The sequence below is a fragment of the Mus caroli genome, chromosome 10 (assembly GCF_900094665.2).
Source record: "Mus caroli chromosome 10, CAROLI_EIJ_v1.1, whole genome shotgun sequence".
Taxonomy (NCBI): Eukaryota; Metazoa; Chordata; class Mammalia; order Rodentia; family Muridae; genus Mus; species Mus caroli.
The window spans coordinates 83,804,869-83,820,910 of record NC_034579.1 but is presented as its reverse complement, the minus strand read 5'-3'; the positions used below and the strand labels follow the sequence as shown (position 1 = coordinate 83,820,910).

At 38.3% G+C, this 16,042-nt stretch overlaps 1 protein-coding gene across 1 annotated transcript in view; it reads right to left on the bottom strand.

Moving 5' to 3' along the window:
• Anks1b (ankyrin repeat and sterile alpha motif domain containing 1B) overlaps positions 1–16,042 on the bottom strand; it is a 1,052,697-nt gene that overhangs the window by 905,507 nt on the left and 131,148 nt on the right. The window contains exon 2 of the mRNA XM_029482977.1: positions 3,601–3,681. Coding sequence (XP_029338837.1) covers positions 3,601–3,681 — 81 coding nt within the window. The remainder of the gene's footprint in view (positions 1–3,600; positions 3,682–16,042) is intronic.

The window sequence follows — 16,042 nt, the reverse complement described above, 5'->3', positions numbered from 1 at the left end:
GAGAGGAGAGGAGAGGAGAGGAGAGGAGAGGAGAGGCAGAAAGAAGGAAGGGAGGGAAACGATGAGGGAGGGGCCTAACAAGGGAATTGTCAGTGGTCAGTGTAACCGTGGGAGCAAAGGGTTTGCCTAGCATACATGGAGTCTTGATTTCCACCCCGGGCATTTATTAACTAATTACTTGCAAAACAAAATAAGACAACAGAACACAGGAAGAAAGAAAAGTCAATCAGGAGAGAGGAATGGAAGAAGGTAAGCAGGTAGAGAAGGATGGGAGGGAAAAGCCATGAAGAGGGGGAGAAGGACAGGCATTGCCATTCAGAAGAGAATTAAGGGATTCATGTTGGAGTATAAATGGATGGTAATCATCCCTGGTACATTTTGTCCTGCTGACCATGATTTTTCTGTCATTTGAAGGTAATAACTTTCTATTCTGTAATTGCAAATGACCCAGGAAAACACCAATGGAGTACAATTTCTGTTGTGTCCGGCCTGGCTGACTGGCGATGAACTGTTCTGTGTGAAATGGTGCATCCCAGGGAGAAAATGCTTCTCCAAGCCAATAAACAAGGGCTCCGGTAAAACACACCAACACGGAGGAAACAGTTTCAATCTCCAGAGTGGAGGCTTAGGGACACTCACCCAGTGGAGGTGGGGGAAAGTTACACGGAAAGCCAAAGATTAAAACACAGGACCCTGCAACATCCTTCCTAGCACTGTGAGTCTGCAAACTCTAGCCTAGAAATCACGTTTATAAAAACAATCTAGGAACCACAACTGCAACAAGAATGGGCTATGCTTTTATATTACCTGCTAAGGTTTACTAGAGAAAAATACAACAAACTAATGACCTGTGCTAAGTGACAATAGTAAACAAAAGAAGTATTAGCCCATTCTATCTTTAATAATATTTTTCTCTCCTTGAAGTAACTCTTTTTTTAACCTAAGGCAGTATTAGTTAGAATTCCATGGGGAAAATACTAATTGATGACATGGGAAGATATCTCAGAAATATATAGCATTACATAGAAAATCCAGGGAGGGGTTAAGTACGGAAGGAGGTAACATGGAAAACTGATAAAAGCATAGACCTGTGGGCTGGAGAGATGGCTCAGCGGTTAAGAGCACTGACTACTCTTCCAAAGGTCCTGAGTTCAAATCCCAGCAACCACGTGGTGGCTCACAACCATCTATAATGAGATCACGTGCCCTCTTATGGTATGTTTAAAGACAGAAAAAATGTACTCACATAAAATAAATAAATACTTCTTTAAAGGAAAAAAAAAGCATAAGCCTGTAACAAGAATGGCGAGGGTCTCAGTACAACACCACCTTACAATACAAGTAGCTAGTTCATCATTTATCCAAAATGGCCTACTTTGTCCATCTATCTAATAAGTGGATTTGAGGAGTATAAGTGGTGCCTAAGTGTAGAAGTCTGTAAGTAATTTAAACATACATGCTTTATAATCCAAATTTCAGAATTATAGTATCACAGTACAAAATGAAGAAATGAATGATACAAAACATATATATCAGAACTGTAATTGAAAGACCAGTGAAGACTAGCTAGCCACTGTATTTGATACACACTGAACTGAGGCCTAAAAGAGTTACTAATAACACATATTAAAAAGAATTAGCAGGTTAGACACTTTTCCTACTTTTCCCAAAGCATATCCATAGGATGATACTGAAAAGAGTTTTATTAGAAAGTGGTTGATAAACAAGTTCATCAGATAGGATGCTTAGAAATGCCTAGCTGAACCCTATTTTCTTTATACTAATGATAACAATTACTGTTGGGTCCCTTTAAATTATCTTCACTTTCAATGTTGAGAATAGAAACGAACAGGCATGTTTTCCCAGGCCATTGTGTGTAAATCAAAGATGTTCAGTAAATAGATTTTCTGAAAATTTAGAAAGGCTACAAGTCCTAACTTGCTTTCAGGCACTTGAGAAGTGGCATTGTAACAAAACAAGAAATGAGTGTAACTCAGGGTGGGCACCGAGACAGTAAATGTCAGGCAGGCCTCATAGAGTTTACCTTCGCCAGGAACCTGAACGCTAAATGAAAAAGGAACATCATTATTGGTAGTCTGAGCTGATTTAAATTTGCCTTGGAATCTGATCATCCCGATACAAGAAGAATTCATAATAAGTTTCCCTTTTGAAGGAGACCTGTGAACTGGGCACAGTGATTTGCATCTGCAATCCCAGTTTGCCAGAGGCACGGAAGGGGTCATCAGATTGAGTCAAGGTAGGGAGGTACAGGCAAGAACCGATCTTCAGAAAGAAAATACTGACAGACAAGCAGACATACAGACATTTGCATTCTATAGAAAAACAACTTAATGATAAAAAAAAATTTCTGTCAAAACAAAACACTCTAAGCTAGATGGGATATGATAATACAATATAAAGGCAACAGATAAAAATAAATGTGATTTAATAATACAATGCTAAGAATATAAACAATGGGAGATCAAATTTATAACATTTTATGAAATTCAGATGGTTCTTTTAATGTACTGATGAGATTAGATTTATAGAAGTTTTAAGAGAAAAACTGTAAGGGTAATGAATAATGCAAAAATTGTGTTTTTTTTTTTTTTTTTTTTTTTGAAGTTAGAGTTGCATGGCCACCAAAGTAATGATCAAGTGTAAGTACGGCCTCTGTGTTTGAAATTTAAATAAATATCACGTGGGAAGAAACGTGTGTGTGTGTGTGAATGTGTGTGAATGTGTGTGTGTGTGTGTGTGTGTTCTCATGTAGCTCAGGCTGCCCTTGAACTCACAAAGTAGGCAAGGATGAACTTGAACTCCTAATCCAGCCTGTGCTTCCCAAATGCTGGGATACAAGCATGATCTGAAGACCACATCCCACTCAAAATACTAAAGTGAAATAAAAAGAGCCAAGCCGGGGAACACACTTGCATCATTCCTGCAAAGGAAAAACCGAAAGGGAGTGGGGGAGACAGAAAAGGGCACATCTCTCTTATGTAGCAAAAGACAGAACATCTGTGACACCAAGAAAATGCATCACATCTTCGCGCTAAACCTTAGCTTACCTAGCCGAAATACAGACAGGAAGTGCTGGTTGTAGTTATATGGTCTCTCATGCCCCACTGCATAAACTAGCATATTAATTAAAACGTTAATCCCATAAGATCAAACAGGTTAGAGCTGAGAAAGGTGATTCTATATGACAGAAAACATCACATAAGTACCCATGTCCTCTAGTGACAGGATAGTGGCAAGAGTCCCCTCCTGTGTCGAGCTGGCATAGGCAAAGGTCATGAGAAGGTAAGCAGTGGTGGTTTATGCTGTTCTTTCCCTAAAACTACACAGGATTAGCCTGGTTCCTGCTTCCATCACTCCTGTGCGATACTGTTTACTCCTCCTTTGAACTGACACTCTGAACACACTCATGCTCAATGATACTCCTACCAAGCTGAATTTATCAGTATCATCCGGTGCCTCCTCGCTAAATTGCCTACGACCAGAAGGCTGGAGAGATGAGAAAAGAATCAACAGATACAGTTAATGTCATCACATGTAACCAAATCTGTAAAACATCCAGTCTGGATAAGTGGCACTTACTTATGTCCATTTAAGGCTGCGTGGTGTAAAGCGGTGTAACCCGAACTGTCTGTGCAGTTCACATTGGGACCTCGCCAGATGCTGCGAACAAAACACAAGCGCAGAGTTATCAGTTACGGAGTCACGCTTTCGGGAGCAAGAACCACAGTAGTCAGGCAGCAGGCTGCGTGTGGCATACAAACACTGTAGTTCTGTATGAAATTAATGGCATCCTTCATCTATACCCCAAAGAATAACTTCATTTATTTGATGTAGAGAAATTAAACAGCAAGCATCTTCAGAAAATATATTACTGGATATATGTGCACTGCCATGCACTGAGTTTGGGTCCAAACTTTCCCTCTAACTTACTCAAGTACTAGGTATTAAAAACTAAGGACCTGTGGCATTTGCCTCAACTCTATTAATGCACTAACCCTGCCCAGAAGAGATTTGTGTGCACGACGACACACGTTCACATGATGCGAAGACTTAAACTCTTCTTGTCTATCACTGCCAAGAAAGTGTATATAAAACCACCAGTCGATCCTAACAGTTATGCCCTTACCACTGACTTTACGATACAATATATTCTGGAGCTAACATGTAACTATGTAAAGGACTCATTTTATACTTGATCACTGCAATTAAAGAAATTACTTTTAGCCTTTGGAGACAATAAAGCACTGAAAGGCACTTGTCTAAGATCAAGACAGAGTGACTTTATCTAACGTTCATGCTGACAGTGAAATTAGAAAAGATACTAGCTAATGACAAATTCATATTCATGAATAATTTATAATGCATTAACTCTAGGTCACACATTAAGATAAGCAATGAAAACACAAAATCATAATCAACAATCTTCCCTTATAAAGCACAGTCTGACTGGGGATGCTGGCTTGCGCCTTTAATCCTAGCACGCGAGAGGCTGAGGTAGGCAGATCTCTGAAATTTGGAGACCAGCATGGTCTATACAGGAGTTCCAGGACAGTCAGGGCTACATCTAAGGTCCTGTCTCAAAAGGAGAAAAAAGGGTCTAATGTAGACAATAGATATGGTACACATTCATACACATAGGAAAATACACACATGAATAGATATGCATAAGTGAGTACATACACATACATATATATACATATATACACACATGTGTGCACACATATATTATATACCTATGTACATATTATATACATATATACATACATACATACATACATACATACAGAGAGATAGATAGATGGAAAGTGAGATTTAATAAAATATACCCTAAATTTAACTAAATAAATTAAATTTAATTAAATGATTAATTTTATTAATTTAACTAATAAATTAATTTAATAAAAAACCCTGGATTACTAAGCTGCTTGTACAGCTAAGTACAGACTTGCCTAGCATATGCAAGGTCCTAGGTTTTGATCCTCTATAAAACACAGAAACAGGAGAGAGAGCTAAGAAACCTCAATGATCTTCGTAATAGAGAAAGCAGACCTGAACCAAATGAGGTTGCAACACACATAAACAAAACACAGTAGGGGCCATTTCATAACCATTAAGGGAACAACTTGACAAGAGTACAGAATAATCTTAGGTAGTTTTTAATGCATAGAACAACAGATCTTCATAATACATTAAATAAAACCTAGCTCAACTGCAAAAAATATATATACCTATGTCTGAAAATAGATTAAAACATCTCCCAGTTGATGAAATAAAAATAAAATCAGTATAAAACTAAATAATATTATCAACTAACTTGACCTAACTGGAATTTATGTAACCCTTTATGCCATAATAACAGAATAATAAAAGTTTTTTGCAAAGAAACTCAGAATATTATCAAAACACAGTAAATTATGGAACATAAAACAGTCCTACTTTATATGAAAGTATTCAAATCAAGAAAGATATATTCTCTGACTAGAGTGAAATTAAATTAGAAGTCTTTCACACAAAAGTATCTGGAGACCCCTAGTGTTAGCAATGACGTAACATCAAAGTCAAAGAAGATGATAAAAAGGAAAATGCAGAGTAATTTAAGCTTAAAACACAACACACTAAGCTTTACTTACTAAACTGACTTCAACCTTATATTCTAAAACTATCCATACACAACTAAAGCATGCCTAAAGAACTTGAGTTGCCAAAGCACTGATTTAGACAAGAAGAAAGGCTCAAACTGGTAACCTTGGCTTCCATTTTTAAGAAACAGAAAAACAGAGCTAGAGTTCTGTCATTAAAGTCTCACACTCAACTCTTAAAAGGCCATGAGTTTCATTCGCAGCACCCATGTAATCTAAGTCTGTCTCCACAGCTGCCCTGTTCTGCCCTTTAATGACACCTGCACCACACATGGCACACGCACATGCCTGAGCGCACACACACATGTACACACGCATCAGTAAAAGAAATTATAAATCATATAACACATTAGCAAAAAAAAAAATATAAGCCATGTAAAATAAGCATAAATCTTGAATACACATTCTCCAAAGGAATATAAAATAGACAACGGGTATATGATAAAGCATACAACTTCATTATTAAATTTCATCAGTAATAAATTTCACTAATCAAAAACAGTACGAAATATGAATACAAGCATTAGTAAGACTATTCTCATTCTTTTCATAGCTGTTTCTAAAAACAACAACAACAAAAACAAAAGTGTTTGTAAGGGTTTGTGGAATAGAAATTGTCTATATACTTCTAGCTAGAATGTAAAATGATATAGTCACCATGAAAAACACTGTGGAGGTTTTAAAATAAATTAAAAATAGAACTTCATATGGCCCAGCAATCACACTTCTGAGCATGTACCAAAATATTAACATCATGGCAATAAAGATAACCACACTCCTGTGTGCACTGGGAACATTATCCACCAAGAGCTGAGATAGTCAAGCAGCCTAAATGCCCATCAACCAACAGATGACCAAACCAAGTGTGGCACACACATATAGTTAATGTAGAGGAAGAAATATCCTGAACAGAGGAAGAAAGACCTTGACGCTTGCTACAGCATAGGATGAGCACAGAGAACAGCACCCTAAGTGAAACAGCCAGACACGGGAAGATCAAACATCTAACATGCAGACATTAAAAGAGAAATGGTTTGTATTGGGAGACAGCCCATCATGGTGAAGAAGGCATAGCCACAGGAGGAGTCTGGAGCTGGGGCAGCAGGAACTTGCTTACATCTCAACAGATTAGAAAATGGGAATGGTAATGTCAATGTTTGATTTTTTTTTCCCATTTTTAACCAGGTCAGGACCCTACCACGTGGGTTGCTGCCACCACATCAACGTGAATCTTCCCTCCTCAGCCAATTCTCTCTGAAAATACACTCATAGACACACCATAGGTCTGTCTGTGAGATGACGCTAAATCTGGTCAGGCTGGCAACAGAGAATAACCATCATGGTAGGTTTGCTTCAGATTATGAGGCGACTTGTAACATTCCAAGAAACTTGGAATTAGTTCTGCAGTCAACTTGACACTTCTGGCATAACAAGGTCAGCATTTCAAGGTGACAGCTTCTCTAATGGGTTTTGGAAAGTGACCAGAAAGGAAACTGTGTTGACAGTTAATTTTATAATTTATTTATTCATGTGTTTTTATGTATATAAGTGCTCTGTCTGCATGCACTCACTCCCGCAGGCCAGAAGAGGGAATCAAATCCCAATATAGATAGTTGTGAGCTACCATGCGATTGTTGGAAATTGAACTTAGGCCCTCTGGAAGAACAGGGAGTAATCCTAACTGCTGAGCCATCTCTCTAGTCCTCCTTTTTAAAAGATTTATTTGTGTATGTATTTTTATGTATATGAGAACAGTTGACTATAATAAGAAAAGAATGAAAGAAATATTCTGAACTATTGTGTACATAATGGCAAATTGAAAAAGCTGAAGGAGGAGATTCAAATTCTTATAGCCAAGAGAAAATCTCTGAAAGATGATAACCATGTGGAAAGGAGTTAGCTTGGCACATGGCTGAGGTCCCTACCGTGAATGACATGCAGGTGGTGAGATACCTCTCTTAGTAGGGACTTCAAGGGCTGTGATGCCTTTGGGGAATATCTGATTTCAGACAAGCTAAGAACCCTATGTTGTTCAGAACACTCTCACAACGGAGGAAAAACAAATGATAAGATACTATAAATAAACCAATATTTTTTTAATTTTTTGAATGTTATTAAAATCTTAAAAATATTTAGTGGGAAAGGGCATTGATATGTGTTGCTAACATAAGGCGCAGGTCATATATATTCCATTTACCTCTTGCATCCCACTTCCATATTATCAACAAAAATATTAGTTGTAAAAGAAACCTGAAATTTTTCTAATGAATGTCTCTTCTTCTAAGGAGAATTATTATTGGCAACATATTTTTACAAAGAAGGAGATTCAGAATAGAAATTTAGCATATGTGCCAGGAAGCTAAATTCAGCTGCACCTATTGACAGAGCCTGTAGGCACGCATCCACATAGCCTCAGAGCATCTCTACACATTTGAATGCTATAAATAATCCAGGCCCAAAACCTCAAACTGAAAACTTAAAAAGGAAACCTTGATTTTGGAAAGCTCACGCCTTGAGTCAATAGCCCATTCATTCCAACTTTTTAAAAATGTACCCCTCCTCTACTCAGTCATAATAAGTGCCTTTAGCAGATGTGCGGAAAAGGATTGGGAATCTTATTACATATGTGTTTTTCTAAAACCCAGATTCTTTATCTTATTCTAATAGAGACTAAAATAGCACTTGCAAATATTTTAAAGTCTTCCTGTCAGCATTCTTTACCCAAAAATCAGTGCTTTCCTATAATGAGATCAAAACTTTCCCAAAGACCCCATTCCCTTGGTTGTAGTCCATGTAACAATGTAACCAGGTTCCTATGAAATGGGCTTTCTGCTGAACTTTCAAATGGTCAGGGCACACATGGAACCATTTCTTTGGTTTTTACATGTTGAAGAGGATAATCCTTAAATGTAATCCTGAGGTTTGGGGGCCAATATATACATGTGTAGCCAATGAGATGTAAGAAATAGCTATCCCTGCAAATTGATCATTGCTATTGTCTTCACAGATCTGTGGAGAAAATCCATTCTGAACAACATAAGAGTGTGTCAGCTTTTTCTGGAACTCTCTGGAGCTGGGGAAATAGGCCACTAGTAGAGAGAGCCCTATAAGCTCTCTGACTATTTCAAGTGATTGATAGCCTAATGTGGACAGAGACTTTCATATTATATAATGCAGGGCAGTTCAATGTTATTATTGGGGCCAGAGGGAAAGAAAAATCAAAGGTTACACTGATGTGATTTTCTTCCAACAGCCAATAGGAGACATGCCATCACCCTCTGTGACAGCATTTCCAGACAGGATTAACCTAAGGGAGTAAGAGCCACCCTCAAAATGGGCAACCCAGAAGTAGAAATCCCAAGGGAAAGGAGGACGTGCACACCTCCTTACTTCTTCTTGAGCGGGTGTCTCTAACACTATTGCTGCTGATACATCCTCCACTGCTGTCAGACTCCAGCTTCTCGAGCTTGCTGATGTGGACTCGATACCAGTACCTCTCTAGCAAACTTCCAGAATTCCAGGATTAGATTGAAACTACTGAGTCATTCATTTTCTTGGACTGAAAAGCTATCAGATTGTCTGCTCCTCCAGCCTACAGAAAGCCACTGTTGAACAGTCCAGCCCTTATAGGATAAGACAATCTAATAAATTCCTTTTTACAGTATATTTTATACAGATATATTTGATACTTACATACATTTTATAGGCTCTATTATTATTATTATTATTTTCTCTTCTTATTTGTTTTTGTTTTTGTTGATCAGGTCTCACTATGTAGCTCTCACTATGTAGCTCACTATGTACTGGAACTAACTATGTAGTTCCAGTACAGTCTGTACTGGAACACACCATGTGGACCAGGCCAGCCTCAAACTCACATAGATTTCCCTGCCTCTGCCTCCTGAGTACTGGGATTAAAGGCATATGCCACTATGATCGGTATAACACAGCTTCTTAAATGATAGGGCATAACTTCATATGGGAGCACACAACTGAATAAAGGCAGATGGGGAAAATGCAATGTAAAAGGTTTCTGAATGTGCAGCAACCAAATATTAATTCAAAACCAACACACTCTCAAGCCACACATGACAACACATGCTCTCAAGCCACACATGACAACACATGCCCTCATATCACACATGACAACATGTGCTCTCACACCACACATGATAACACATGCCCTCATGCCACACACCACACATGACAACACATGCCCTCATACCACACATGACAACATGTGCTCTCACACCATACATGATAACACATGCCCTCACACCACACACCACACATGACAACATATGCCCTCACACCACACATGACAACACATGCTCTCAAGCCACACATAACAATGCATACTCTCATATCACACATGACAACTGGTGTTCTCATGCCACACATAACAATGTGTGTTCTCAGGCCATACATGACAGCAAGTGCTGTCTGAAATACTTTGGTTCAGACTCATGCTCTGAGATGTGGTGTTTTAACTGAACATACGAAGCTTTCTGCTATGATAGACACAGGATGGTTTACTTACAGAAAACAAAAACTTATGAATTTCCCTACGTTCATTCCTCAGCACACATGCACTGGATTAGCAAATATCTGAACTGTATTGTGTTGAAATGTTTGATTTTTGGAATTTAGGTAGCTGGCTAATTTCATTTTAAAAATTCATTAATTCATTTTCACTTGGAACTAGGAGAGAATTTCCAAGTATTTCTGAAATGGCCCTAAACGTACTCACATTCTGCACTATGCATTTCTGTGAGGTGGCAACAACACACTGATGATTAGAAAATCAAAATATCAATCGACTCCAAAAACACTGAAGAGGTTCATAGTATACAGCACCAAATAATGAGCCTAGTTTTAATCCTTTACATAAAATAAAACCACATCCTTCCCATTAGTATGAAATTTGCTTTAGATCTTGATAAATAATAAAATTATATGTAGAGATTACATATATATGTGAATAATTATATTCAGATAAATTTCCTTACAATGTGATATCAGTAAGTGTGTAATTTGTACACCTATTCTATATACTTTGGGTCACATAAGTGTTCTCAGGCATAAAGAGGAAGCAAACAGAAGTGACTCAAGAAGCTCTGTGTACAGAATTAGACTGATACAGCAGACATGAAATTTTTGCCAAAAGTGACTTAAAATATTGGATTTTTAAAAAAATAAAATATCTATTTGACTGAGTCCCAATTTCTTAAGGTGTTTTTATATCTCTTTTTAAGAAGATATGACAACTGCTCTGGCGTACAGTCATATTTTAGACTGTAAACACAATTACACAAAAGCTAACACTATAGGGAGCATAATGGGAAAATTATATTACCAAACATTTTAAATGAATAATATGTACATTGGCTTTTTCATTGTAGACCCATAGCAAAGTACATAATAGGTTGGCTGTGAGCAGAAACCGGCTCAAGTAACAATCACAACATCCATGCTTGTTCTTCACTATATAAAATAAGGTTCCACAGAGAACATTTCAGAATGTGAACATCTGTAACCAGTCCGAGGATTAGACAGAGCCCTCATGAAAACCAGACTAGACATGATAACTTGCTTTCAACTTTGTCACTGGTGGTAAAAATATAAAACAATGCTCCCAGCCTGCAACCCCTGCCCTCCAAAGTTGACAGGATGCTTGAAAACAAACTGACAGACAGGAGAGATTAACCTGCCATGATCACACACCATGGATTCAATGGCGATTGTTCCTTCTACCCTTGTGTTCACTTTCTAGATAGTAAGTCAGAGGTACTGTCAAATGCACAATAATGATGTTTCACACATCCACATTCTAATCCTCAGAGTCGATGAAGATGACATGTCACACAGCAAAGAAGAATTAAGGCCAGTGTCAGAATTAAACTGCTGATCATCTGACTTTAACCGGGCTTATCCAGAGGCATCCAACGCAATCAGAGATGTCCTTAAATAGAAAGGGTGACAGGAGACATAGAGCCATAGAGACTACAGCAAGAGAGACCTCACTGGTCACTGGGTGGTAAAAACAAAAGACAAAGCACCCAGGAATGTGACCAGCCTCTTGACCTGCAGTTCTCAACCCATGGATCACCACCACCATAGGGGTCACATACCAGATATCCTGCATATCAGATATTTACATTAGGAGTCATAAGTAGGAAAATTACAGTTATGCAGTAGCAATGAAATACTTTTATAGTTGTGGGGGTCATCACAACATGACGAAGTGTCCCAAAGTGTCACAGCATTGGGATGGTTGAGAACCACTGTTATAGAATCTGGGAAGGGAAAGAAAATATATTTCCCTAGAGCCTCTCAAAGATAACATAACCCTTCTGACTCTGTGGTTTTTAGCCCACTGATATCTGTTAACCTCTGTGACTATAACACAATAGACTCGGAAGGCTTAAACCACTAAATGTGATAATTTATTACATCAGCAACGGGAAACTAATAGAGGTATATATAATAACAACCTTAAAACACAAGATGCTCAGACACATCTAAATATTCAGGAAACTTAGGCAGCAAGAGGAAAAGAACATGAACAACACATGGATGGTGGGGGACGTTCTGCATGTTATAAAGCATGTGAAGTACTCATACAGCCATCAGTCTTTAACTTCTATCATGTAGGAGGCACAGCAGCCTCTACATAAATGTAATGCAAGGGCCTACGGCTGCAAAGTCACCTTCTACAGGAGGACCTAATTGAGGACTGCCTGAGAGACCAAGGATTGCTGACACAGACAATGCCAGCCAATCGGGAACTGCTGTTTAGAAGAGATGCTTTCTTGAGACCAATGGGACACGGGTGAGAGTATTAAAGGAGCTTGCAGCAGCTTTCAGATGAGCTTGCTGCGGCATTTCTCACCTGATTCCACACCACCTTACCGGCAACCCCAAAGGCAGGTCGGGTGGGGCAGCAGGTAGTTCAGGGCACAGGCAGCACTATAATTCTGAGTTTTTTAATGAGAAAGTAAAGCATATCTTTTCCAGGATCACACGTGTAGTTAGCACTGACCGCCAGATTCAGGACCAAGATGTCTGTTCCCAGAGACCACTCCAGCTTCACTGTCTTAAAGTATCTTTCTATTATTATGAAATAATTGAGACATTCTATGCTTTAAAGCCAACTGTATTTCTTATGTGAGTGCCTCATTTTTCCATTGTGTTTTCCAATATTTCATTACGTTTCAGGACTTGAAGGAGCTATTTTATTTTTTTTACAAAATGAATAGTTATTGACTGTTTCTATGTTCTAACTATTTCCATCAGCTCAGCTGAATTCACCCTGTCACTTGCCTTACCATAGATATTTACGGAATCAAATCTACATAGTTTCTCACCTTGACACCACAACAAAGGAAAGCATCGTAAAAAAAAAAAAAACATTTAGATTGTAAACTTACCTCTTAATGACTACTCTGTAGAAGTTAGCTCTTGCTCAGTGTGATTTAATGGACTAACTTCCTCCTTCTTTCCTTACATCATGGGTTGAGTCTTTAAAATAACTTTAAATTTTCTTGAACATATTTATATACTTAATACTAGTGCATGTTATAATCCAATATATTCTTTTAAAAATATTAACTCTTCACAAGAAAGCTGCAAATGAACTATAATTATTCCACTTTTTTTTTTTCGAGACAGGGTTTCTCTGTGTAGCCCTGGCTGTCCTGGCACTCACTTTGTAGACCAGGCTGGCCTCGAACTCAGAAATCCACCTGCCTCTGCCTCCCGAGTGCTGGGATTAAAGGCGTGCGCCACCACGCCCAGCTTTATTCCACTTTATGAATTACATAAACAAGGTTCAGAAACATGAAATGACTTGGTCTGGGTTGCATTGCCCCACACTAAGTGAAGCAGGGCTTCAAAGCAACAGCAGTCTTCTTTCATTGCCTAATGTCTTACTACAGTGGTTCTCATCCTTCCTAACGCTGCAACACTTTATCACAGTTCCTCATGTTGTGGTGACCCCCAACCATAAAATTATTTCACAACTATAATTTTGCTTCTGATAAGAATTGTAATTTAAATACCTGATATGCAGGCTATCTGTTATGTGACTGTACTGAAAATTTTTGGTTTCTTTGAAAACCACAGACATAATATGGGAATCTGTGTTAGTCTTAGGTGTGGGATATGGGGCTGCTTCAAATTGTCCACAGCAGCTGACTATGATTCGCCTCATGCTCTCGCAGGGCTGTGATTTTGCCAGCTGCAGATAGTTTGCGTGACACTGGGAATTCTGCGGACTTTCCAAAAGGTATGTAAATGGGAGGATCTTGAGAGGCGGAGTTGTTGTTGTTGTTGTTGTTGTTGTTGTTGTTGCTGTGATTGGAGGTTATTGCTTGTTGGTCAGTTGCTGTTGATCTGTTTGTTAAGTAGTCATGTGCAAAAAAGAAACAACAAGAAGAAATTAGATATTCTGATGGTGAAGATGAAACTTAACCCAAGGAACTCGATACTCATAATCAGCAGGAAGTGGTCTCCGTTTTTCTCTTTCCTATCTAGAGTTAAGGAGTTAAAGGGGTGGAAGAAGAGGTTAGAGAAGGGTGGAAAATTAAAGAACCCACTAAGTAGCCAAAGTCTGGCTGCATGAGGTCCCTGTGAATGGGTCTTGATCCCAAAGGAGTTCTCACTCACAGGTTGAGGACCACTGCTGTATTGAGTGTGTCCATTGGTTGCATGGTTAATTGGCTGGCTAGCTGGTTTATTCCTTCTTCTTGTGGTATTTGGAACCAAGGTCTTAAGGATGCTAAGCAAGTGGTCTACCACGGAGCCATATTCTCAACATTGCCTGGTCATTTAAATTGCAAAGAACTGACATTTGGTTGGTTGGTTGGTTGCAGAGTCTTGCTACATTACTCAAAACTGCCCTTATCTTCCCAAGGCATGCACCACCACCCTGAGCCCAATAAGTTTAGTTGTTTATTGCTATTATAGACAACTTATTTTTCATATCCCTTAATTACTGCTGCTGATTAAATTTTTTTAAATTCATTCACTCAAAAACCCATTATTGGATACCTACTATGCACGGTCACTGTTCTCCTTGTCCCTGTCACGGACGGTGCAGCAGTCAGATTAGGGGGAAGAGACAACAAAGGCGAAATTGGTTGCCCTGTGGTCCTTACTCTCAGTACCAACACATGAGTATATAAATATATCAGAGACGAGTCTAGCAAATAGGAGCCCGATATCTCAACAACAAAAAAGCAAAATGGAGAAGAAAGATAAAGAAGAAGCAAGGACATCAGCTAGGAGAGTATAGTCAATTATGAAAGAGATACTGAGAACTCAGAAGTGTGTTGGTGAGGGAAGGCTTGCATGTGAATCGAGACACACTACGAGGTTGAAGGGTTACATCTTTATTCAATTTATACCACAGAGTAAAGGGAACAAGCTGTATTTCTACTCTTTACAGCTAGAAATCTACATAACAATCTGAGGATGTCCCAGAGGAGTTTCTCTTGGGTTTTCTGGCTATAACAACTACCCCCCTTTCCTTATAATACTCATTCCGTTGGTTTTTCTTATTTAACTGCACTGGCTTGAGTATATAAAGTAAGAAAGGGATGATTCTGTCCTGTTAATGAATGGAGCGGTACTCCTGACAGTGTTTCATCAGCAGCTCATCAATGGCTCTTAGAACACTAAGAACCCCCAGTAAAGGATGAAAAGGCAGATTAGCGCAAGGCATAAAAGCATACATTCAAACTGCTAACATTAAATGCTGATTCTACCTGCCTTACCAGACAACATTTTCCTATATAAATAATTTACACTGTCCTAGGAATTGGCCACTTCAGTTTTCCTAATCTATGTTACAATTGTATATATTTTTACAATAATCGCTATTTTCTACACTTACAGTTCTATCTCTATTGTAATGTCTGATGCTCTATATCTTTGTTAGTCTATGTGAGTCTATTTTACTGACCTATTCAGAGATTTGGCTTGCTTTATTTTTACCAAATATATGTGAGGCGTGATCTTTATTCATTTGAGTATTTACTTCTTAATTTATTTTCTATTCTAAACTGAAAGGTTTCAAAATGAGCCAACTATTATGGTTTTTTTTTCTTTCCATAGTTCTTTTAGTTTAATACTTAACTCATTTTATTCTTTCTTGTCTATAAGTAAAATAATTACAAGCACTGATATTTATGTGATTTTTGTCCATATCACTTAGGCCTTGACAAGTCATAATATTATTTCCATTACTGTATGTAAGTCTCATGACGGGGATGAAGAAATGCTAAAGAGAAAGACGTTTTTGCACTCTTGCTATAGTGGACAATGGAGCCTAAGAAACTAGAATTTCAGTTGAAAAACCACAGCTCTCATCTTACAGCAAT